The 23,194-nt window shown below is 45.0% G+C and overlaps 1 protein-coding gene across 3 annotated transcripts in view; it reads right to left on the bottom strand.

The window, feature by feature from the left end:
• SLAIN1 (SLAIN motif family member 1) overlaps nucleotides 1-23,194 on the bottom strand; it is an 83,226-nt gene that overhangs the window by 25,446 nt on the left and 34,586 nt on the right. For 2 of the 3 annotated variants that reach the window (XM_030567042.1, XM_030567052.1), the window contains exons 3-5: nucleotides 7,452-7,601; nucleotides 5,488-5,637; nucleotides 984-1,322 (exon numbers count right to left, since the gene is read on the bottom strand). In XM_030567042.1, coding sequence (XP_030422902.1) covers nucleotides 984-1,322; nucleotides 5,488-5,637; nucleotides 7,452-7,601 — 639 coding nt within the window. The remainder of the gene's footprint in view (nucleotides 1-983; nucleotides 1,323-5,487; nucleotides 5,638-7,451; nucleotides 7,602-23,194) is intronic. The other variant, XM_030567034.1, reaches the window with a different exon arrangement.

Here is a 23,194-nt window from a genome sequence, read left to right as displayed (position 1 = left end):
CCTTACACTCGCCACACTTACCTGTTCTCCTTCCTGTGCCATGTCCAACTTAAGCGTAAAGTGCTTTTGGCAGAGACCTGTCATGTACTATTTGTCAGTAAAGTAGAGTGTGTACCTGTGGCACTCTAAATAACTAACTGTTTTGGACACAAGGTCTGTTTTCTTACACAAGGGAGGGAAATAATCTGGGATGTTACAAATAAGATTCTGACTGGAAACTGGACACTGATTATCTTGAAGCAGGGTGGAGGAGATGCAACAGCACCATGATAATGATGGAAAGAAAGAGGAGAAGGAACAAGGAGTTTCAAAACTTAATACTGCAGCAGCACCAGAAAAGTCTCTTTCAGAGATTCTGGAGGATATCAGCCTTAGGCATGGTACAAAAACAGTAATGGCTGCTGGCAGCCTGGGATTAATGAGCACCACTTACCTACCTGTTTTATCAATGCTCCCCGGCATGCCTGAAACTCAGAGTGAAGAGCAGAGGGCTGAACAGAGGGGTTTTATGATAACATTATGCAATTCTGAATGACAGCAATAACAGTGTTCCTCATTTTAGGCAGAGTCAGGCAGTAAGGAAAGTGAGTAACAGAACTAGAGGAAGAAATCATATCAAGGGGGAACAAAAAAATCTCTCCCAACCTCTTCCCTTGTGCCTATGCTTGCAGCATTTTAAAACTGTTTTAGATAACAACCACTTTCACAACCTGTTCAGGAACCAGACTCTGCTTCAAGTTATTTAACAATAATCTACCTGAAATGATTCAAAGACACAATGATTTTAAAAGATTTAAATTTCTGTCCACAAAGATCAAATATCATATCACAATAATTCACTGAGAGATTTCACTGCTGCAATTCAGACACATTTTACTGGTTTATTTAATCTGACCTTTAAAATAGCATTGACAATTTTGTAAAGTACAAAGGGACCAAAAAAAAACCAAACAAACCACTAATCAGAAAGGCATATAACCTACCTCCATTAATCCTATTTGGCTGCTGCTCTGGCGTTTGGGCTTGAGGAGAATAATACTGCTGCTGATAATTATTTGGAGGGAAATACTGTGAAGTGGGGCTTCTCCTGCACTCTCGAATACTGGAAAAAGTTTGAGAGTGTGGAATTCCTCTTTGGAATGGTGAACAGCGAGTAAGTCGGGGCTGTGGAGGTGGCAGGTGATCAAACTCTTCTTCATCATCAAGGCTATAGCGATCATATTCCTGATCACTGCCCATCCCTTTCTTTCCTGAATGTAGAGAGATACTTGAGCTGTGTCTTGATACAGATGCTGAAGTAGAAGCATAATCTTGTCTAAGACCTGTAAATTTTAAGAAAATGATATTTGTTTTTTAACTAGACTATCAATACTTGTAACTGAACTATGCTTAGGGCCAGAGCCTCAGCTAGTATAAACTGGCACCACTTCATTCAAGGTAATGAATGGGGCTACTACTTTCCACCAGCTGAAGATGTTTTAAATGGTTACCATTAAGCTGTTAAGATAGTGTAGCAACATTGTTAACAAGCAGAACAATAATATTTCCTAAATCTGTAACCAAATGAGTAGTCTGGAGCAAGTGGTTCTTGAAATTTTCCATATCATGACTCATGCCAGGAAGCTCTTCACATTATGGGTAGGACAAATTGGTTGTGAGTCCTTGACACTTTCCTGTAAGCGTCAGACTGAGCACCCCTGCTGTGTAGAACATAACACAACACAACACAATTTTGGGAGTCAAGAAGTTCTGAGAATGGCTGGGTGTAAATGTTCCTTAGGTGATTCGGAATTTGAAAAGTACCTTTTCTTAGATTTACAAAGAGTTCTTAGATTTGACATAGGACTTTGATATCACAACATCTTGAGCATTCTTCCTCAAATGGGAGCTCTGTAAATGAATGTGAAAGAGTGTGAAAAAATGAGTGTGTGTGTGTGCGCGCATGTGCATACCATCTCCTGTTTCCAAAGTATTAAAGGAACAGCCATCTATATAAAAATCATATTTGTCTGAAAATTTTGTACCTACTCTTGTTATAATTATCTTTAAGTGTTAGTTGTAATTGAATTACAGGAAAAATATATTCTTCCTTGTTCCAGCATATTTACCTGTGGCCTGATTTTGGAGGTGTGATTGTGTTCTACTATTTTCACCACTCTGATTGCTCCAGCCAGATTTCACTGAGTGTTATAGTCTGTTTACATATGCGTTCTCAGTTAGCCATTCTTCACCATTACTCCCATCTGGCTTTCAACACCTCTTCCCTATATTACGGTCTCCTTTTTTCTGTCATCTCCCTTTCTCTCATCTACCCAGCTTGACTGATACAAAAAAGGGGGTGGTGCAATGCTATGTTCATTATCTCTCAATGATTTCCATGTAAAATTTATCATTATTTGTGACTAAAAAGATACTTATTTTTCAAATTGCTAGTAATTCAACCTGTAGCCTAAATCTACTATGCCGTTCTCTGCAGGACCAGCTCAAGGCACCAGCAAAGGAAGCAGGTGCCTGGGGCTGCCAATAGAAAGGGGCAGCAGTCTGTCCATTGTTGGGGCGGCACATCCGGGTCTGCAGCGGCAATTCTGCGGCAGCAACCCAATTGCTCCGCTTCAGTCTTCAGCAGCACTTCGGTGGCAGCTCAATCGGGTCTCTCTCTTTTTTCCTTCACCGCTTGGGGCGGCAAAAAAGCTGGAGCTGGTTCTCTGGGGCTTGTGCATAAATCACCACAGTGCAAGCAACCCAAAACTTCAGCTCTTGAATACCTCAAACATTAGGGTCAGGGGAGAATCTATTTCAGAACCTCACAAGGTAACCAAAAATCCATGAAGTGTATTTTCCCCCTGTCTGTTACAGCTATCCCCCTATTCCATTTTGTTTCTTACAGCTGTCCCCATACTCCATTTTGTTTTTGTTCTCCTCCTCTGGCCGCTCTTCCCTGGCTGTTAAGTTGTTTACCAGGACCACTGCCCTTCTCAAAGGGAGGGCCACTTGTGCTGTGTGCTAAGTGGGACCACTGCCCTGTTCAAAGGGTTAGTCCTGTTATCACCTTGTTGAACCTGGGCTTGGTGTAGGGTAGGCAATGTCCAGAGCTGCAAGACCTATTGTGTTTTTAAGATCCTGGACATGAGTCATAGGCCTCATGTGCTTTTGAGTCACCTATTGCACAGGACTCTGCCCAGACATGTTTCTGTGCTCACCTGCAGTTTTTCCCTGTGCCTCCTCCCCTGTGACAGAGGGAGCCTATCAGGATTACTGGCGGGAAACTGCCTGAGTTTGCCTTTAAAAACAGACATTTTTGAAACAAACATCAGAAAGGTTCCTGCATTGCTGCCTGGTCTGATCAGCCAGAGGTTTTGGGGGGTCCTTTCTCCGCTCTCGTTTTATTTTTGAGCGTACCCCGAGTTTTTAAACCCCCCCCCCCCATGAAGAACGAATTGCTGCCTGGGAGATCTCCTGATTATCGAGACCATACCGAGCCCTCCTTGCTTCTTCTGATGTTGCTGCTGCTTCTGCCTTTGCTGCTGCCTTGGGGACTGGTAAGAATCCCTCTGTGAAACTTTCCCTACTTTTATTTTATTACTTTAGCTGCTGGCTCTGTTTCCCTAGCACACAGACTCAAGCTAAACCTTGGTCTGTCTTAAAACCTCTCAAACTCTGCGGCGCTTTGCCCCTAAAAATAACTTTGTGCCGCTGCTAAGCTCTGCTCCTGTGGGCTTTGCCTCGGGGCTCTCTGCTTTCAGCTGTATCCACTGCTGTAGCCACCATCCCTTGGCTTCCTTGGGAGCTGGATCCTGAGCACATACCACTCTGCCCTCTGTAACTTCCCCATAGCATAAGGTGCACCATAGGTTTTGGTTTTTTTAGTTTAAAAAGTCATAGTTCGTTAAGATTGTAGAGCTTGTAAGTTCACCTGCCTGGTTATAGTTTACTGTTTTGTTGCTCCATATAGTTGCTTGTTATAGTTTTGCTTAGAATTGTGATATTTGTTGTTTTGCCTCGTCGTTGGTTAAGATAGATAAGGTTTTTGCTGCTTAAATTAGTCTTCCCGCTGTCCCGATCTCTCCTTGAACTTTCCCGTGTCTGTTTTTCCCCCGCTCCAATCTCCCTTTCTGTGTGCTCCTCCGTGTCTCCGTTATAACCCTTTGCTGCTTTTTCCCCCGCATCTGCACTCCCTTCGAACTTCCCAACTCCTTGCTGCTTCCCCCGCCCCCCCTGCGTCTGCATCACCCTCCGAACTTCCCAAACCCCTTGCTGCTTCTCCCCCTGTGAAACTTCCCAAACCCTTTGCCGCTTTTTTTCCCTTTGTTTTTGGTGTCCGCTTGTTGCTTAAACCTCTCTCTAGCCCTTCTTTACACTTCTCCGCTGCCCCTCTCCTACCGAAGATCACCATCACACTGCTCCATTGTCCTTACCCTGCAGGGCTTCAGAGTCTCTCTGCTGCTTGCAGCCGCACTCTCCTCTCATCAGTTGCCACTAATCATTCACTCCCCTCCCCCCTCCTGTTCCTTGACCCAGCCTTTAGGTACACTCTTGCAGATTATCTGCCATCCTAGCCTCACAAATTAAGTCATTACTTTGCTTTTATACCGTTACATTGCATAAGTTCACTTATCACCCATATTGTATTATTGCACTGTGATTCACATTTTACTTGTAATTATAACACCCATTGGTTGCTTCCACTTTTCTGATATACTTTGTATTTGCATTGATACCATTGTGTTACATTGTGTATAAGGCCACTAACCACTTAATACATTCTATCTAAGATTGTTGACCATTTTATATAGAAGCTACCATTTTATTTTGCATTTCTTTTTGATACGCTTATTGACTGTACTGTATCCCATTGTGCTGAACCCCACTTACTGTACCCCACTGTTAGAACTCCCTACACTGTTCAAGAAGAACCCCCCCATCATTGTCTATTGTAAACACCCTATACACCCCATCCCATCGTATTTCATTGTTAAATTCCCACCACTTCCTTTTTCCTTTAATAAAGAAATTAGTTGGCACCCCACCTGTGTGGTAATTGCTCCCCAAGATCCCATATACCTGCAGGCAGGGACACCCCCTTTCAACAGATTTTGTGCATGAGGGGGATGATTTAGTCCTCCCTCAATTCCCCCCATCATAAAAACCCCAGCACTGTGCTGCATTAACAGAAAGAGACTGTAAAACACCTACATTGAAGTTTCTTCCAATGAGACAGAGGTGACAGCCTCCACTCAACACATACAGATCAAGTTTAAGGTTCTAAAAGATTCATTTTCAGTTATCCAAGCACAACAACAAATTCAAACCATTTCCTCACAGGTGAAAAGCATTTCTCTTCCTGCCATTCAGATAAGACATTTTTATTAAAATTTACACTTGGCGGAGACCAAGCATGAAAAGTTTCAACTCAAATGGTAAGTTTGCTTGAGAAAGTTGTGTAACTGAAATTAAAAAAAATAATAATTTAAGGAAAAAGCCACATACTCTCTTCCTGCAGTCGAGCCATGATCTGAACATCAGTGAGATCCTGTAGTTTATATCCCATGGAGATGGAATCATCCTCCAGTTCGGAGGTGCTCAGTTCACTGTCTATTGATGACTGCGGGCTGAGAGGAGAACTTCTAGAAATGTAACCTATACAGTAAAATAGATTCTTTAGTCAGTAAATATGTACATTATCTATGTCACAAAGGGTCTGCATTCCAAATATTTTTGTAAAGATTGAAACCTTATGGAAATTTACTATAAACAGCTTTCTACTAACATTTTGCTAGTTGATTTAGTGCTCTTGAAAGGTGAAGATACAATCCTGTAGTGCAAACCCCTGTTTGTTCCCAAATTAGGTACAACAAAGACAACAAACAATTAATCCATCATAGTTTGATTGACTGGGCTAGCTTTCATCCCCAAACACTTCAAACATTTGAGCCCTTCTTATTTAAAGTGTAGTTCTACTCTGAAAAGTAACCGTGTAAATATATCACCAGCTTCAACAGATCAGCTTCTTGTATGGATTCGAAGTCATATTCCTATACTTAAATTTTATTGTTTTTTAAATTATTTATAATTACAGTAGTACAAAAAAACAACAACTGGGGACCCATAGTGCACGGTACAAATACATAGGACAACACTCCCTTCCACAAACATCACACAACGGGAAAGGAAGCTGGATTCTATGGTGTGGCTGGGGTATAGTCAATGCTTCCACATGCAGTCTGGCTGGAGTTTGTGAGGAGAGGGTCTATTCATCTCTTTGTAGTCACAGCTTATAAGTCATAATGAATTTTGTGAGGGAAAGATAGTTCATCTGCCACTGTGTAACAACAACAGTCAACCACCACCACTATGTTCTCAGCCTCAACCTAACTTCTCTTGTTCCAGATTCCCAAAATTAGAATTTAAACTTACACATTTTCTTGACTAGTTTTCTCAGAGGAACTATTACATGGACTATGAAGGTCAGAGGAGAAAAAAACCAACCCCCAAAGAGCTTACAGTAGCAGATCTAGATGGTGGTAGGGCCAGAGGGGAGCCTGCTGCAGCTGAAGCAACAAAGGAGGTGATTAAATCAATTCTCTCTGCTTGAACGGGTGCCTTAGCCACCCGCAGGACATCTGTCTACAACTGCACAGCAACAGGATGGGCTACTGTCTGTCTTTGTGTAACCACAGGTTTCAGTTATCTTTCTAGGGCCCATTCATGGTTCTCCAGCGCCCAGTCATGAAGAGCAAGAGTAGGAGGTCAGTCTCTGGAATACATCATGTTTCCATTCAGTGTAAAGAACTACTGCTCCCCGGTCTCCTTGTGATGATGACTAACCCCCACAGCTTGGCTCTCTGCACTAGCTGGACTCTGATTTGGGGGATCTTAGGGAAAAAGAGACAGTGCAGATCAACATATCCTTCTGGTGCTAATCCCCTTGGACTCAGCTGTCACCACCTACCAGCAGCATGTGAAACTTCTCATTCCAAGTGGATTATCTCCTCCACCCCCACTGCAGTTTAGCAGAGGAAGAACTCCTGATCCCTGCACTGAAAAAAGAACAACACTATCCTTTTGCTACTTGCTCCTTTGGCCACTTGGAAATGCAATTATGTCCTTCCAAAGCTCCTTTTCCCCAGCCACCCACAATTATCCATGCCCTTTTCAAGGGGGCGACAAGCGGGGACAAATTTTTTGGTCAGGTAAATCTTTGCTAGTTATAGCGAAACTCTGCTTATGATGAGGAAAGCCACCTTATTGTGTAAAATAAAGGTGGGACTCCACTACATGATCATTTCATAATTAAATTAAATGATAGGCCTAAAATTCTTGAAATCTCACCAGTAAGCTAATATTTTATACATCCTAGGCAGGTACAAGGTATTGCAGTTAAAGTACAGTGAGATAAGATTGAGTAAAGCAATTTTGTAAGGATCATAAATCACTAAAAAGTTAAGGATTACCTGGTCTTTCAGGTGTTAGTATTGCTTTATTGGAGGTTTTAGAGAAGCTGGGAGTATTAAAGCCATTGCTATATGGGGTGAGTCTTGCAACAGGACTATAGGGAAAGGCCAAGGAAACAGGTGTAGAGAAGAGGCTCCGCCATCGGCTAGCTGTTACAGACGTAGAAAAGAACAATTTTAGGTTATAAATAAAATACTGTTTTAGGGAGAGAAAATTGTCAAACCATAAGCTGTTCACTCTATTTTGTTGGTTTAAGGCACGAGGAAAAAATTGTCTGAAGTTCAGTAGTAAAACCGAGAATTAGCAAAAGCCTTCAACATCTAATTATGCAGGGTTTCTCAAATAGGGGTCGCCGCTTGTGTAGGGAAAGCCCCTGGTGGGCCAGGCTGTTTACCTGCCCCGTCCGCAGGTCTGGCTGATCTTGGCTCCCACTGGCCACGGATCGTTGCTCCGGGCCAATGGGAGCTGCTGGAAGCAGCGGCCAATACGTCCCTCAGCCCGCGGCACTTTCCACCACCACCATTGGCCTGGGACGGCAAACCGCGGCCAGCGGGAGCCACAATCGGCCGAACCTGCCGACACGGCAGATAAACAAACTGGCCCAGCCTGCCATGGCAGGTCACGTGCCAGAGGTTATCGACCCCTGAACTAAGCTATGGCTATGAGAGTTCAGATACAGAATAGTAAATCACACTTACCTAGCAAGTGTTAAAAACAACTGTAATCCCTTTCCAAGCTTTTAAGCTTCTTGTCATACATTTTTCTTCTATTTACTGTATTAAATTCCTTGTTACATAAGCATGACTTTTCTTTTCTTTTTCCTTTTTTTTTTTTTTTTTTGGAGGATCAAACAAATTACAAAACAGGCTACCTATTTTTCTATAGATTTCTTAACAAAGATTGCAAAGTAATGTATCTGGTCTCCTCAGCAACATCAGAGGGAGCCCACAATAGGCAAAGGCAACAAAGCTTATTCAGTATAGTTAAAAAAAAAAGAAAAAAAATGTATTCAGGAAAATTGAATTAAATTGGTTTGGGGCAGGGTTGTTTTTTGTTTGTTGGGTTTGGGGAATTTTTTTGTGGTTGTTTTGTTTTAAACGTATGACCTTTAACAGTAAAATACAAACTATCCATATGACCTTAAGTAAGTAAATCCTGCAAGCACTTATGTTACATTACAGAAACAAAATATTTTTAAAGGAAAATATGTAAATTGCAATGAAGAATCAAACATTCAGAAGTGAGAAAAGCAGAAGGGTGGCACAAGCTGAAAAAATGAAAAATACTGACTTTTTTGTACTCTTGACTTAAAAAAAATACTAGAGTTTGCTTTGTTTTGAGAAACATTATAGCGTTTGATAAAAACAAATCAGGGAGCTAGGTCCTGCTCCAGCAAAGTACTTAACTATGTGGCTAACTCTGAGGTCATCAGGACTGCTTCATGCTTAAAACTAAGTGCTTTGCTAGGTTGAGACTTCATGCACTAGTCTTGACCTTTGGAGACCAGCTTTCGACACTGCCTTAAGTTGCAAGTAAAAAGTGTATGTTCTAAAGCTTTGCAAGCATCATATAACATAACTATCATAGATGTTAGTTGACATCACAAATATACTGTAGAGCAGTGGTTCCCAAACTTGTTCCACAGCTTGTGCAGGGAAAGCCCCCGGCGGGCCAGGCCAGTTTGTTTACCTGCTGCACCCACAGGTTCGGCTAATCATAGCTGCCAGTGGCCGTGGTTCGCTGCTCCCAATGGCCGCGGTTCACTGCTCTAGGCCAATGAGAGCTGCTGGAAGCGGCGGCCAGTACGCCCCTGGGCCCGAGCCGCTTCCAGCAGCTCCCATTGGCCTGGAGCAGTGAACCGCGGCCATTGGGGATCGGCCGAACCTGTGGACGCGACAGGTAAACAAACTGGCCCGGCCTGCCAGGGGCTTTCCCTGCACAAGCAGCAGAACAAGTTTGGGAACCACTGCTGTAGAGTTTGGGATGATTGCCGTAACCGAATTGGACCTGCAGGTCCAGGATTTTAAATTATCTAATTTATTACTCATGTTTATTACATTAGTGCCTAAGGGCCAACTAAGAATGGGGCCCTACTGTGCTAGGCACTGTACAGACAAAGACTAGTAGAGATGGTCCCTGCCCTAAAGAGCTATCAATCTATTCTAAATAAACAGGAGAGGGACAGAATGAGGGAAGTCGTCTAACACACAAGCAGATTAAATAAAATGATGGCAGCAAATAGCCTATTAGTGCTACAATTTTTTGTTTGTTTGTTTACTTAGGAGGGGAGAGGCTAGTTGGAAATTGAAGGGAGGGCTCAGTGGAACCGAGAAGAGTCTCGGAATGGCCAGAGGTCCCTGCCTTGGCCATTTCTGCTCCTACCAGCTGGTGTCTCTGGCTGGCTCCTCTCTGCAGTTTTCTCCTATGGCTGCATGGCAGGGATAGGGGAGGCACTACCATGATCATATGCCTTAAGTTTTCACAGGCCTCTGCCTATTGTGACTCTACCAGACCCACTGAGAAAAAGAGGCCTTTTGACACTCAAAAGGTCTGAGATATAGCTATGCTCTGCACTGTGTAATGTCTTTACACACTATTCAGCCCATCCACCCATTATCCTTGATAGTTCCATGAAGCAGGAAACTATTTTGCAGGGCAGACAAGCAGTATGATGAAACACCAAATCCCCCTTCTCAGCATAACCATTGTGGGTGGCTCATGGGGTGGGAAGAAGTATACCAAGTTGAGGGAATTTCAGTCCCCCTGTTCAACTCTACAGGTGCAAGTGGCTTGGCAGCTGTCCAAAATTATTCCCCTCCCTCTTTCTCTCCACCCTCAGTTTCCCATCTCCCATCAAAGGGTATTCTTGGGCTCTATAGGGAATTTTGGGCCTTTTGCACCACCCACTGGGGCCATTATTGAACCGCTCCCTCCAGGGCTGCTACTGCACAGAACAGAGACAGCATTGCTAGAGAGAAAAAAGAAACAGCTCATTATTACCAGGAAGAGAAACAAAGCAGCCTGGCATGGAGGTGAAGGATTCACAATGCCCAAGAGTCCCTCCCTCAGTGAATGAAAGTTAGACTGAAGAATGATCAGGGCATAATAGTACGAAGTAAAATCCTGCCGCCCCCCCCTCCCCTAGGAATTATTGCTACTCTCAGGGCCAGCTCCAGGCCCCAGCGCACGCTTGGGCCAGCACGCCGCGAGGGGGCGCTCTGCCAGTTGCCGGGAGGGTGGCAGGCGGCTCCGGTGGACCTCCCGCAGGCGTCTCTGCGGAGGGTCCGCTGGTCCCACGGCTCCGGTGGAGCATCCACAGGCATGCCTGCAGGAGGTCCACCAGAGCCATGGGACCGGCAAGTGGCAGAGCGCCCCCCGCAGCATGCCGCTGTGCTTGGGGCGGCGAAATGGCTAGAGCCGGCCCTGGCTACTCTCTCTATCTTGCAAGATTATACACTTCTGCTGCCCCTCAAAAGGAAAAAAAAAAAAAATAAAGCTCTGAAGTCATAGGTGCACTGGCAGTGTTGTACACAGACCACCAAAAAATGCCTAGCAACATCATTCCTAGCTCTAGATAGGCCAGTGCTATCAGTCCTTAGCATTAGTTACTGAAACCCACAAATTTCACCTCAAAAAGAGTTAAAATATGCAGTACATCTTTTAAAAAAGGCACAAGGCAGTTGTGCCTGTAATTTTTTCTCTTACATTTAGTACCTCTAGTTAAAAGTCATCCTTCAATAGCAAAAGGCTATATTAACAGTTCTTGTGATTCTATTCTCTTGCCTAACAAAAGATACTGTTTTGTAAGAGTTTGATCATTTGCCAGGCCAATTTGCTGCCTGCATGTTCTCATTCACAGATGCGGTCAACAATACAGCACAAATAAATAGCATTCATTACTTTGTACAATAACTACTGTGAACAGGCCTACCAAGGACAAAGCTACAGTTATTGCTGCTCTGAGGGTGGAACTCACATTAAGAACACAATTAGTATTTATGGCAAACAAGATGATTCCACATTATTCTTTCAGTATGTGATCTCAGGAAAAGCTGGGAGGGGGAACAAATATATTTTAGACAGAAAAGGGTCAAAAACTAATGTTGCTTGTTTTGGAAAGTTTAATCACCATATGCTAAAAATCATTTTATATCCTTTAAACTTCACTAGGGTTATGATTATTTAGTAAGCACCACTGTTTAGAATCAAATTTTCAAAAAGTTTTCATTACAGTTGAATTTTAAAACAAAATAAATATTTCCACAGTACTCACAAAGACAACAGAGCAAGGTTCAGAGACCTCACATACCAAGCTGAAGTCATAAACAGATGAGTTGGAGGAAGGGGGTATGTATGTGTGAGAAAATGTGAAATGAATGTAAAAATTTATAAACTCACCAAAAACCTGGAATAGGTAATGATTCTACCCTAGACTGACTCTGAGGCTGCACTGATAAACATAATAAAAAGCTACCACAGCATGCAAGGATTTGCACTTCATTAACTGTTTCCAATAGGCTGTCTTCCACCCCAGAATACGAGATAATGTGTTATATAAGATAATGAAGAATGCTTAGGCCTGATCCTGCATTGATGCAGTGTTGCCAACTCTCATCATTTTATCATAAGTCTCACACTATATTTGGTATTTTTGTTAAAGCCCCAGTTCTCAGAGTAAAGTAAATTATGTGAGAAGTGCAGCTTCCATTTTAAAAAATGAAAGCAAGTTTCCAGCCCTCATGGCTATGGAGAAAAACTTGAAAAAATGACATGAGTATACTCTAAAGGTTAAGAAGATGTGCTGACAGATTAAGCTGTTCGCATGGCACGCAGAAATTAAAGACGTTAAAGTACTGTAACTAGGTAACAACCTCAGATGGCTTCAAACAACAAAGTTCAAATCAAATTGGAATTTACAAATTCTTTGGATTTGAGGTTTTGGTCTTGGGCTATATTTAGTAAATGGACAGCTCTCAGTACTCTATGTCTATAGCAGGGATCGACAACCTTTGGCACACGGCACATCAGGGAAATCCGCTGTGGGCTCAGGATGGTTTGTTTACCTGCAGCATCCACAGGTTTGGCCGACTGCAGCTCCCACTGGCCACGGTTTGCCGTTCCAGGCCAATGGGGGCTGCAGGAAATGGCGGCCAGCACATCCCCTCAGCCCACGCCACTTCCTGCAGCCCCATTGGCCTGGAACAGTGAACCGCTGCCCATATCTTGTTTACAGTGTCACTTGAGCCAACAATTGAAGGTACATTTACAGTATTGGCAGCCCCAAGAATTCAAACGTCATGAGTCAAGGCCAGAAAAAGATAAGTTTACCTTAAAACATAAGATTTAAAAAAAACCAAAATACAAACAAATATTTGCCTTCTGTGCCAGCTATGTCTGTGTCCCCAGTTTGATTCTGTGAAAATCATGTTGTATTTCAGGCTCCATTTTGGATGCAGCCTTGATTCTGTCCTTCACTGTACACTGTGTAACCATCTTTTTGGATTGCATCATGTCTCTTCTGTTGGGGGGTGGAGGAGGCTGGTGCCTAGCTGTCACTGACCCTGAATGAGAGAGTTATCCAAGAGCTATCACCAGTTAACTAGCCTTGCCCTGGTGGGACAATGGGGGCAGAGCCACTGACTGTTAACAACCCTCTATGCCAGCAGCCCAAAATGGAGGGGGGCGGGAATGGAAAAAACCCGGCAGAAGGACTGAAAGAGAAAAGGTGTCTCAGACTAGTTTTAAAAAGAGGCAGACTCTCTAGCAAGAGAAGCAGAACAGGCAGGAGTGTCATCAGAAAATTCCAATTCATCGAACGCAAAAAGTTTTGTGGAAACATACCAAGTTCTATGGCCTTATGACAAACCACATGCAGGATTCCATTAGAACCATCTGGTTTGGGTCAGATTATCTGGTGGGCTGCTAGGGACTCCAGGCTTCCAAGGTCTGTGGCTCTGAGCAGCCCAGCCATCCTAACTGCCCCAGGGCCAGAGTCCTCAGTGCTTCTAGACTCCCAGGCCAGGTACTTTCCTGGCCTGCTTGACTCCCACAGCCTGGTGAGCCAGCTGCCACAAGAGTCACGCAGCCCAAGAAATTCTGAATTTCAGTCAGCTCTAGGCAAGGGGGACTGGTCCCTGATGAAAGACACTAACCAAATCCCCCAAGACTTCAAGGAGTGGTTAGAAGTTCAGAGGAAGGGTGTTGTACTCAGGTGATTGTTTTTTCATAGATCTATAAATATGTTGTGCTATCTGACTAAAGTGTATAAATGTTTAATTAGTTCCTCTGCAAAGTATGTGTGTTCCTTACAGTATCTCTGCCATTTTATCTCTAAAGAGCTAAACTACACATCAGCGGTCACTGAGGGTGGAACCCTGGGAAAACATGCATAAACTATTGGGGGGGATGGGAAGGACCTTGGGAGAGCTGAGCACTAGTTCCAAGGTCAAGGCAACTGGGCTATGTTGTTTTGGAACCAAAAGAGGTATCAAGACATGGGGTCTGCACCTGGGAAGCACAGCTGAGAGATGTAGGGCTAGGAGCAGTAATCATTATCATTATTATTATTTGTATTGCCAGAGTGCCTAGGACTAAGACCCAGGGAATGTGAAATCACATGGAATCCAAAGGTTGGGTCCAATACAGCAATCCGGTCAGTGTCCACAAGGGGAACAGCCAGGACTGTAACACCTTCTGGGTTTTTTATTTCATTTATTTATTATTTGTTGTTTTTTAAAAAAAATTTTGTTGTACACTCAAGCCATGTTTTCAAGCTTTTCTCTGCAACCATGAGTGCTAGAAACTTTTTTTAAATGGAAGTTTAGATTCTCACTAATTAAATGCCTCCATGGGCTGAGGCTTTAAAGAAGAAAAAAAACCCATTGCGAATTTCATGATAAAAATTACTAGAGTTGCTGTTTGCAGACACCAAATTGTATCTGCAAAATTGGAAGTTGGGCAGAGGCACTTATATATACTAAATTCATCAGGCTCAGTAGGTTTACATAGTCAGTATCTTGACATTCTAGATAGTGCAGTGGTGTTTCCAGATTAATAATCTCAACTCTCATCGGATGTGGTAGCCTCTATGCTTTGTTTTAGAAGTTTATTCAGTACTTTCGTAACCATAGCAACAATTTCTTCAGCCATCTAGTTAGCAGTTAGGAACTTTGCCATCAGCAGCGAGCCACATTTCAACTGCTTCATGCACATTTGCAGTCACTTTGAATCTATCATTGTCTCCAACTCTCTCTCCACCCCACACAACCCTCTTGCGGCTTCCTTGCTGTTCCTGTCTTTTCATGCTTTTGTTCAGAAGATGCAAAGTGCCTTTTTTTTCCCCTGAGTGCAAGGCTGACACAAATAAAATAATCCCAGCATAAATCTCAGATGCTCTATCTGACAGTCTGATGTGGGTCTTCCTCCATCTCTCTTGGTGAAGCTGTTCTGCTCTGTATTAAATAACTGAATATTAATTGGGCCAGCAGAGACTGAGTGGTTAGGGCATTCACTTGAAGTGGGAACTGCCTATTCAAATCCCTTCTCCTCATCAAACAGCGGGGGAGTGAACTGGGGTCTTCCACATCCCAGGTGAGTGTCCTAACCACTGGGCTAAAGGTTATAAGGGAGGCAGCCTCCTTCACCCATTTTGTGTGGAGTTAGATGGCCTCTGAGCACACCTACTGAATCAGGCTCTGCCAGTGAGCTAGGCAGAAAAATGCGTATCTTTATCTGATTTAAGGATCACACAGGGCCTTATATGTGAGACAGGCACCCAGGTGCCTGCCTGAGGCAGCAGTGCGTTTTCCCTGTGGCAGAAATTTAGGTGCCTCGGGAACTTTTAAAGCAAAAATTGAGGTGCTAAGTGAGTTTAGGCAACAGCCAAGCAGTGAGTTTTGTGGATCTCAGTGCCACCTAAATCTGCAGCCATGTCTATATTACAAGCTTCAGTCAATGCAAGTCACATCAGCATAAAGCCACAACAGTCAGTATATCGCTTGTGCAGATACATACTTGCCTCTTTGCACCAGCATTGCACCTGCTTGCCAGGAGTACTGGTGTCAATGTCAGTGCGGTGCATCATGGGTAGATATCCCAGTGTGCAACTCACCATAATCCAGCACATGGTCTTGGGAAATATAGGCAATGCATAATGGGGCAGAAACAAGTGTGCAGGAGTGACTGGGAGGGAGAAGTCAAATTTGCATCATGCAACCATTTCATAATGCCATCCCTATCCCATAATTTTTGCTCTTCTATGTAAAATCCCACAAATCCACACAGCACTTGTCGCTGTCCACCATACTGGACAGAAGCATGGATCCCACAAAGCTCGGCATCTTTTCATGAGTGTTGCAAACAAAGGACACACGATCCTTCAGCATTTGCAGAGCCACAAGAACCACCACAGCAGCAAGGAACATGACAATTTCACGGAGGAGAGATCACAACGGGATACAGCAAAACACACTTCTAGGTTGTTGGTGGCATTAATGGAGCAGCTGCAGACAGTGGAGTGCCACTTCTGGGCCTGAGAAATGAGCACTGACTGGTGGGATTACATAGTAATGAAGGTTTGAGATGATAAGCAGCAGCTGCAGAACTTTTGGATGTGAAAGACCACATTCCTGGATCTATGGGCCAAGCTCACCCCAGACCTCCAGCACAGGGACACCAGAATAACAGCTGTATTGACCATTGAGAAGTGAGTGGCAATCACACTCCGAAAGCTTACAAACACCAAACTGCTACTAGTTAGAGGTGAAGGCCATTGTCATGCAAATGTCCAGGATGTCCTGCTATGCAGGACATTGGCTCTCAACCAAGTTCAGGATATAGTCGATGGATTAGCAGCAATAGGGTTCCAGAATTTTGGTGAGGCCATTAAGAACAGTCATACTGGATAAGACCAAAGGTTCATTTAGCCCAGTGTTCTGTCTTCTGACACTGACCAATGCCAGGTGCCCCAGAGGGAATGAACAGAACCGGTAATCAACAAGTGATCCATTCCCTGTCACTCACTTCTAGCTTCTGGCAAACAGAGGCTAGGGACACCATCCCTGCCCATCCTGGCTAATAGCCATTGATGGACCATGAATTTATTTGGTTCTTTTTTGAACCCTGCTATAGTCTTGGCCTTCACAACATCCTCTGGCAAGGAGTTCCACAGGTTGACTGTACACTGTGTGAAAAAACACTTCCTTTTGTTTGATTTGAACCTGCTGCCTGTTAATTTCATTTGGTGACTTCTAGTTCTTGTATTATGAGAAGTAAATATCGCTTCCTTACTTTCTCCACACCAGTCATGATTTTATAGACCTCTATCATATCCCCCCTTAGTCGTCTCTTTTCCTAGCTGAAAAGTCCCAGTCTTATTAATCTCTCCTCATCTGGTAGCTGTTCCACACCCCTAATCATTTTTGTTGCCCTTTTCTGAACCTTTTCCAATTCCAATATATCTTTTTTAAGAAGGGGCAACCACATCTGCATGCAGTATTCAATATATAGAGGATTTATATAGAGGCAATAGGATATTTTCTGTCTTATCTACTCCTTTCTTAATGATTCATTTTTGTTGCCCTTTTCTGAACCTTTTCCAATTCCAATATATCTTTTTTAAGAAGGGGCAACCACATCTGCATGCAGTATTCAATATATAGAGGATTTATATAGAGGCAATAGGATATTTTCTGTCTTATCTACTCCTTTCTTAATGATTCACAACTCTTTTTGCTTTTTTGGCTACCCCTGCACATTGAAGGGATGTTTTCAGAGAACTATCCACAGTGACTCCACGATCTCTTTCTTGAGTGGTAGCAGCTAATTTAGATCCCATCATTTTAAATGTATAGTTGAGATTATATGTTTTCTAATATGCAATATTTTGCATTTATCAACACTGAATTTCATCTGCGATTTTCTTGCCCAGTCATCCAGTTTTCAGAGATCCTTTTGTAGCTCTTCACAGTCTGCCTGGGACTTAATAGCAGATAGACAGCAGATTACCAGCCTTAGGGCTTGGCTACACTTGCGAGTTACAGCACAATAAAAGGAGCCCCGGGCGCACTAGCTCACTCCCCGTCCACACTGGAAAGGCACATAGAGCGCTCTGACTCCGCAGCTACAGTGCTGCTAGTACTCCACCTCGGCGTCACTGTGAACAAGTTGTTGGGTTACTGCACTCTGATCGGCCTCCAGAAACATCCTATAAACTCCTTAAGTCAAGTGACCACTCTTGTCATTGTTTTGAACTCCTGTAGGAATGTGGAGATGCCCTTTCATAGCTCTGTTTCTGACAGCCGGCATGCAAGCTCTGAGCGTGGAACGCTGTAAGTGAGTGAGTGAGAGAGTGAGGGGTGGGGGTGGGGAAAACTGGGGGGTCTGCTGCTGTCTGAATTTACAAGATGCATGCTGACATGCTCTCAGCCCCCCAAAACCCCACTCTCTCCCCCCACATAAAAACAAATCACTCCCCACCCCCATTTGAAAAGCACATTGCAGTCACTTGCATAGTGGGATAGCTGCCCATAATGCACTGCTCCTAATGCCGCTGCAAGTGCCGCAAATGTGGCCATGCCAGTGCACTAGCAGCTGTCAGTGTGGACAGACTGCAGTGCTTTCCCTACTGCCTTCTCCGAAGGTGGGTTTAACTCACAGTGCTCTACATGGGTGATTGGTCCTGCTTTGAGCAGGGGGTTGGACTAGATGACCTCCTGAGGTCCCTTCCAATCCTGATAGTCTATGATTCTCTGATACATCTGCAAGTGTAGCCATGCCCTTAGTCTGGTACCAACACAACTGGCTACTTTTCTGTGGTTACGCAAACATCAGTTGATCATCCGGGATGCTTCACTGACAAAAGTTTTAGCTGCTCAAGAGAGGTGCACGATGCTCATATCCTTAAGAGCACAGGACTGTTCAGAAAGCTGCAAGCAGGGACAGTCTTTCCCAAGCAGTGGATTTCTTTCAGAGATGTTGCAATGCCAATAGTGATCCTAGAAGAGCCAGCCTGCTCCTTGCTACCCTGGCTCATGAAGCTGTACACTAGCCCACATCAACAGCACCCAGGAAAGATTCAATAACCAGCTCAGCAGGAGCAGAATGACAGCTGACACTGGGGCGGTGTTTACTCACGAGACTGAATCTCTCGGAAAAATATCCCAAATGGTTGTAGCTGCTTGTTGTGTCCTACATAATAGCTGTGAGGTAAAGGGGGAAAAGTTGCCATTGGGATAGAGGACAGAGGTGGAGTGGCTGTTGTCGGAGTCTGAAAAACCAGACACTAAAGGCTGTTAGAAGAGCTCAGTGTGGACCTATGGGAAATCTTGAAAGAGCACTTTAACAGTCAGCCACAGTAATACATGTGGTAGACTGTGCTCCACCTATCCCTTAAGGAATTGTATGGTACCTTTATGATTATGACACTGTGTGTTACTGCAAAATTAATAGGTAGTGTGTTTCCTGTACCTTTAGAATTATTAGTCTGTGTTTGTCACTAATCCCATGAGTTCTGTTGCCCTGTACAACAACAAGTAGTGGGTTATTTCAGTAGCTCTAAGCATTCTGTATCATATGTTGATAAATAAAGATAAATTATGTTCTCCAAAATAATAAAAAAAAATCTATGTACCAAAACCAGTACATAGAAACTATGTGTGATTAAAAAAACAAATACAATTAAAACTTCAGAAATAAATTAAATTAAAGGAACAGAACTAAACAAGGCAAAAGAATATTCATGTCCACTTCAATCCATTTTGGCCACACATACCAACCTTCACTCCCAGTGGTCAGGTTATGTGAAACTGTGATTGTCCTTTGTGTCCACCACTGTGGAATAGTAGAGGTACAGATGTGGTCCCTGATGCCATATCAAATGATGGGGATGGGGTGGCATGTAAGGAGGTGCTAAAATGGAGTTCTCCATTGACTGCAAAGGGAATCGAGCCTCTGCTTGTTGAACCCGTAGATGCACAAGAGTCTACAGCATCTGTTTGCTGCTGAAGAAGCCCCATTACATCCTGGGGCATCTCCAGGGCTGGTGTAACCACTAGGCGAACTACACAGCCACCTAGGGCACCAAGATTTTGGGACGCCAAAAAGCAGCGCCCAAAGAGCAGCAACCAGCTGAGCGCAAGGCTCTGCAGGCGATATCATCTCTCCAGCTGGGGGGCGGGGGGAACGGACGGGAAGTGCAGCCTTGTATTCCCTGCTAGAGATCGCGGTGGTTCAGTCCACCCCAGGCGGGGGCCACAGGACATGTTGGAGTCAGTCACATGCAGGCTCCCAGCCTGACCTGCAGGCCATGGATCCCTGTCGCTGCTGGCTTCTTTGGGGCCAAGAGCCCGAGCCCAAGCCCGAGCCCAAGCCAAGCCCGAGCCCGGCAAGCTCCACCTGGGGCCTACAGAGGGGAACCCAGAGCAGCCAGTGAGCGGAGCGGGGAGTCCGGCTGCTCACATCCCCCAGTGCCTAGCTGCAGCCGCCTATGGGCCGGGGCTGCATGGCGTCCCCACCTTGGGGTGCTAACATGCAGCTGGCCAGAGAGAGGCAGTTGCAGATCAGCCTGGGGCCTGGCCATGTGCTGCCTTCCACATAGTGTCAATTCGTGGGGACGGGGGCAGATCCTGGTCCCAGTGCACTGGGGAGCCCGACAGGCTGAGAGTAGTGGGGGAAGGAGGAAGCTGATGTGTGGGGAAGAGGTTAGGACATCCGCAGCTTTGCCAAGTGACCAAGACACGGATCCAAAACTTCCATTGGCCTTTGGGTCAGGCCTGAAGGACAGACCACACCTGTCTCCAGATTAATTCATTTATAAATGATTTGGGGCAGAGGAGAGAGCCAGGGCCTGCTCATCAAACAACCCGGCAACAGTCCCATTGCTGCAGTGGAGAGACCAAGGGAAAAGTAGATGATCACATCCCTCTTCCCAACACGGTACCCAGGAGGGAAGCAGGCAGCAGAATTCAGTGGAAAGGGTACAGACCTGGGAATGAGCAGAACCTGGATTCTGTGCCCAGCTCTGCCACTGACTTACTGTGTCATCTCGGGCAAGTCAGGGTGGCTCTGTGCCTCAGTTTCCCCAATCTAACATGAGTATAATGAAACTTTCCTGCTTTTGTAAAGCATTTGAGATCTATGGATATAGCCTGCTACACACATGCGCCTGGAGGGGGAAGGTGGCGGCCAAGGTGGAAGTTTCGCCTGAGGCCAAAATATCCTTACACCAGTCCTGGCATCTCCCTCTCTTTTTTCCCCGTGTCTGAAATATTCACCCTCAAGGCTCTGTTCAGCACTGGCTTGCAGGATGTCACTGAACAAGTCATCCTGGGTCCGCTTCTTTCTCTTCCTAATCTAGCACAGACAATCCACGAGTATGGGGCATGGGGGACCACTCAAGGCCATAACACCACCAGCTATAGACAAAACAGAGGTATCATTTTAAGTATAGTCACAACAGAAGGCGAAAAAGTTAACATTGCAAAATTCTGTCCCCTTGATCCCCTAAGTTTTAAACATGTTAGACATTGTGGTGCCCTATGCTGATCCCAGGCCTCTACACGGGGGGGGGGTGTCTCCAAAAAGTGGGGGCAGGAGTAGGTTTGGGGAGGGGGAAAGGGGTAACCACGTCAGCACAAGCTGGCGGAATGGGTTTGGGCCTGGTCGCTCCACTTCCCGCCGCCCAGTGAGTGCAGGGTGCACCCAGCCCCTGCTGCAGTCCCCCGGTATGTAGATCAGGAGAAGGAGTCGAGTGGGCAGGGGGGCGAGAGCAGCTTTCCTGGCTGGCTCAGCCAGCTGGGGGATCGGGCTGGCCACTGGAGCAGCAGTAGAGCTCCAGGAAATTTGGTGCCCCAAATTTCCTGGTGCCCTATGCAGCTGTGTAGTTTGCATATGGATAAAGATGGCCCTGTGCTTCTTGACAGTTCAGCTATGGAGCGCTTGCACACCACGTAACTCACAGTACCAGCCATAAGTATGGCCCGCCGGAAGGAAGGGGGTGGAGGAGAAAGGAGGAGGGAGTTCTTCAGTTGAATGAAACAATACAAGTATAGGGCAATGGTTCTGAATACTGGCACTGTTTTCCATATGCAGTGATGATTTTAGCAGATCTCTCACTTCAGAGGGCGACAAAGGCACAAAGTGCACACCTGCTGCTGGTGTCCTGAAGCCACTTGGGACCATATGCCACTAGCTTGTTTGCTGCAATGGTGCCTACCGAAGTTATCATGTTGTGTTGTGGGAAAGTGTCCTATCACGGAGGAATAAAGAAGACTTCTATCCCTAGAAACCTTCAGGAAAGGACTGCGGAGTACTTCCATGAAAGTTTCATCAAGTTCCCTCAGGATGATTTCAATGGACATTCCTGTATACTGTGATAAACTCAGGACAGACAGGAGGAGGGGGTGTAGAAAACAGTCCAAGAAGGTTAGAAGTCCCTCCTCCCTATCAACTGAGGAGAGGTAACTACAGGTCAATCAGATTCGGCTGAGAAGGGGCTATCAGAGAATCAATTATGATCAGCTGAGAGGGAGTTACTTGAGGTTGATTAGGATCAGCGGATTCCAACTAAGGGCTGCCTGAGATCTTTTTAAAAACTCTCCCCTGTTGGGGAAAGGGGAGGGGAGGAAGGAAGTTGTTGTCAAGCTGCCAATAGGGTAGGTGCAGCAAGACCATGAGCCTCTCCAGGAGGGAGGCTGCATTCCTTCCCAAGAGGGAAGAAAAACCAGCCCAAGAGACTGGCTGAGAGAAATGGACTGCCCCATGTGCATCCTAGAAGGACTATTTTACCCAAGTCCCTCTCAGCAAGGCTATAAACAGCTAAGGCTGGCGAGACTGAGAAGGTACCATGCAACAATACATAGACAACCTTCTCTGTATCCCCCTCCCCGCCTAACTCTAGAGGGGAATGAAAACCAGATAACAGCTCTACCTTTCTTTGTTGTACCACTATGTCTTCTAGTACAAGTAAATTAACAAAAAATAAATAAATAAATCAATAACTATGTCCTGCTATATGCCTCATCAGTACATTTAAACATTGTAATGGGAGATGCACACACCAATTTACCTGGGGTTCCTTTCCCTGCATCAGGCTTGCCTGTGTTAAACTGTCACGACTGACTGGATTGAGGTCCCCAACAGGTCCTGGCTTGCAGCATAGCTGGACCTCCTCACTGGCATGTACCCCATCCTCCTCCATCTTTCTATTCACAGCAGGGGGTTTGTGGCTCAGGTTCCTCCGAGGTACCCACAGTGTTCTGAGGGGTGTTGGTGGAGTATCCACAAAGTAAAGCAGGCAGCTCATTGTAAAAGCAGCAGGTCTGCATCTTTGTCACTGGATTCTGGTATGCCTGCCACAGTTCCTTTGTGAAAACACAGCACTGCTGCCGATTCCTGTTGTATGTCTTTGCCTGCAACTCCTGAGCAATCTGTTCATAGATGTCCACGTTTCTACCATTGCTTCGTAACAGCACCTGCACAGCATCTTCCCTCCACAAGCCCAGGAAATCCAATACCTCGTCTACTCCAGGCATGATCACATCCAGACTGTGTAGCCAGCATGGTCGACTGGGCAGCTGCACACAACAAGGGAGAGCTTCTAGGTATGCTTGCCAAATTAGGCAATCAGGAAAAAGCATTTCAAAAATTCATGGGGTTGTAAAAGGAGGTGGAGGGCATCTTCCAGTCTCCGTGACCCAGGGGCAGTAGAGTTCACGATGGAGGAGCAGCCAGGCCAAACCTGAGT

The sequence above is a fragment of the Gopherus evgoodei genome, chromosome 1 (genome assembly GCF_007399415.2).
Source record: "Gopherus evgoodei ecotype Sinaloan lineage chromosome 1, rGopEvg1_v1.p, whole genome shotgun sequence".
NCBI classification, from domain to species: Eukaryota; Metazoa; Chordata; order Testudines; family Testudinidae; genus Gopherus; species Gopherus evgoodei.
Note: the sequence above shows the minus strand (reverse complement) of the source record. Positions and strands in the feature narration are given on the sequence as shown.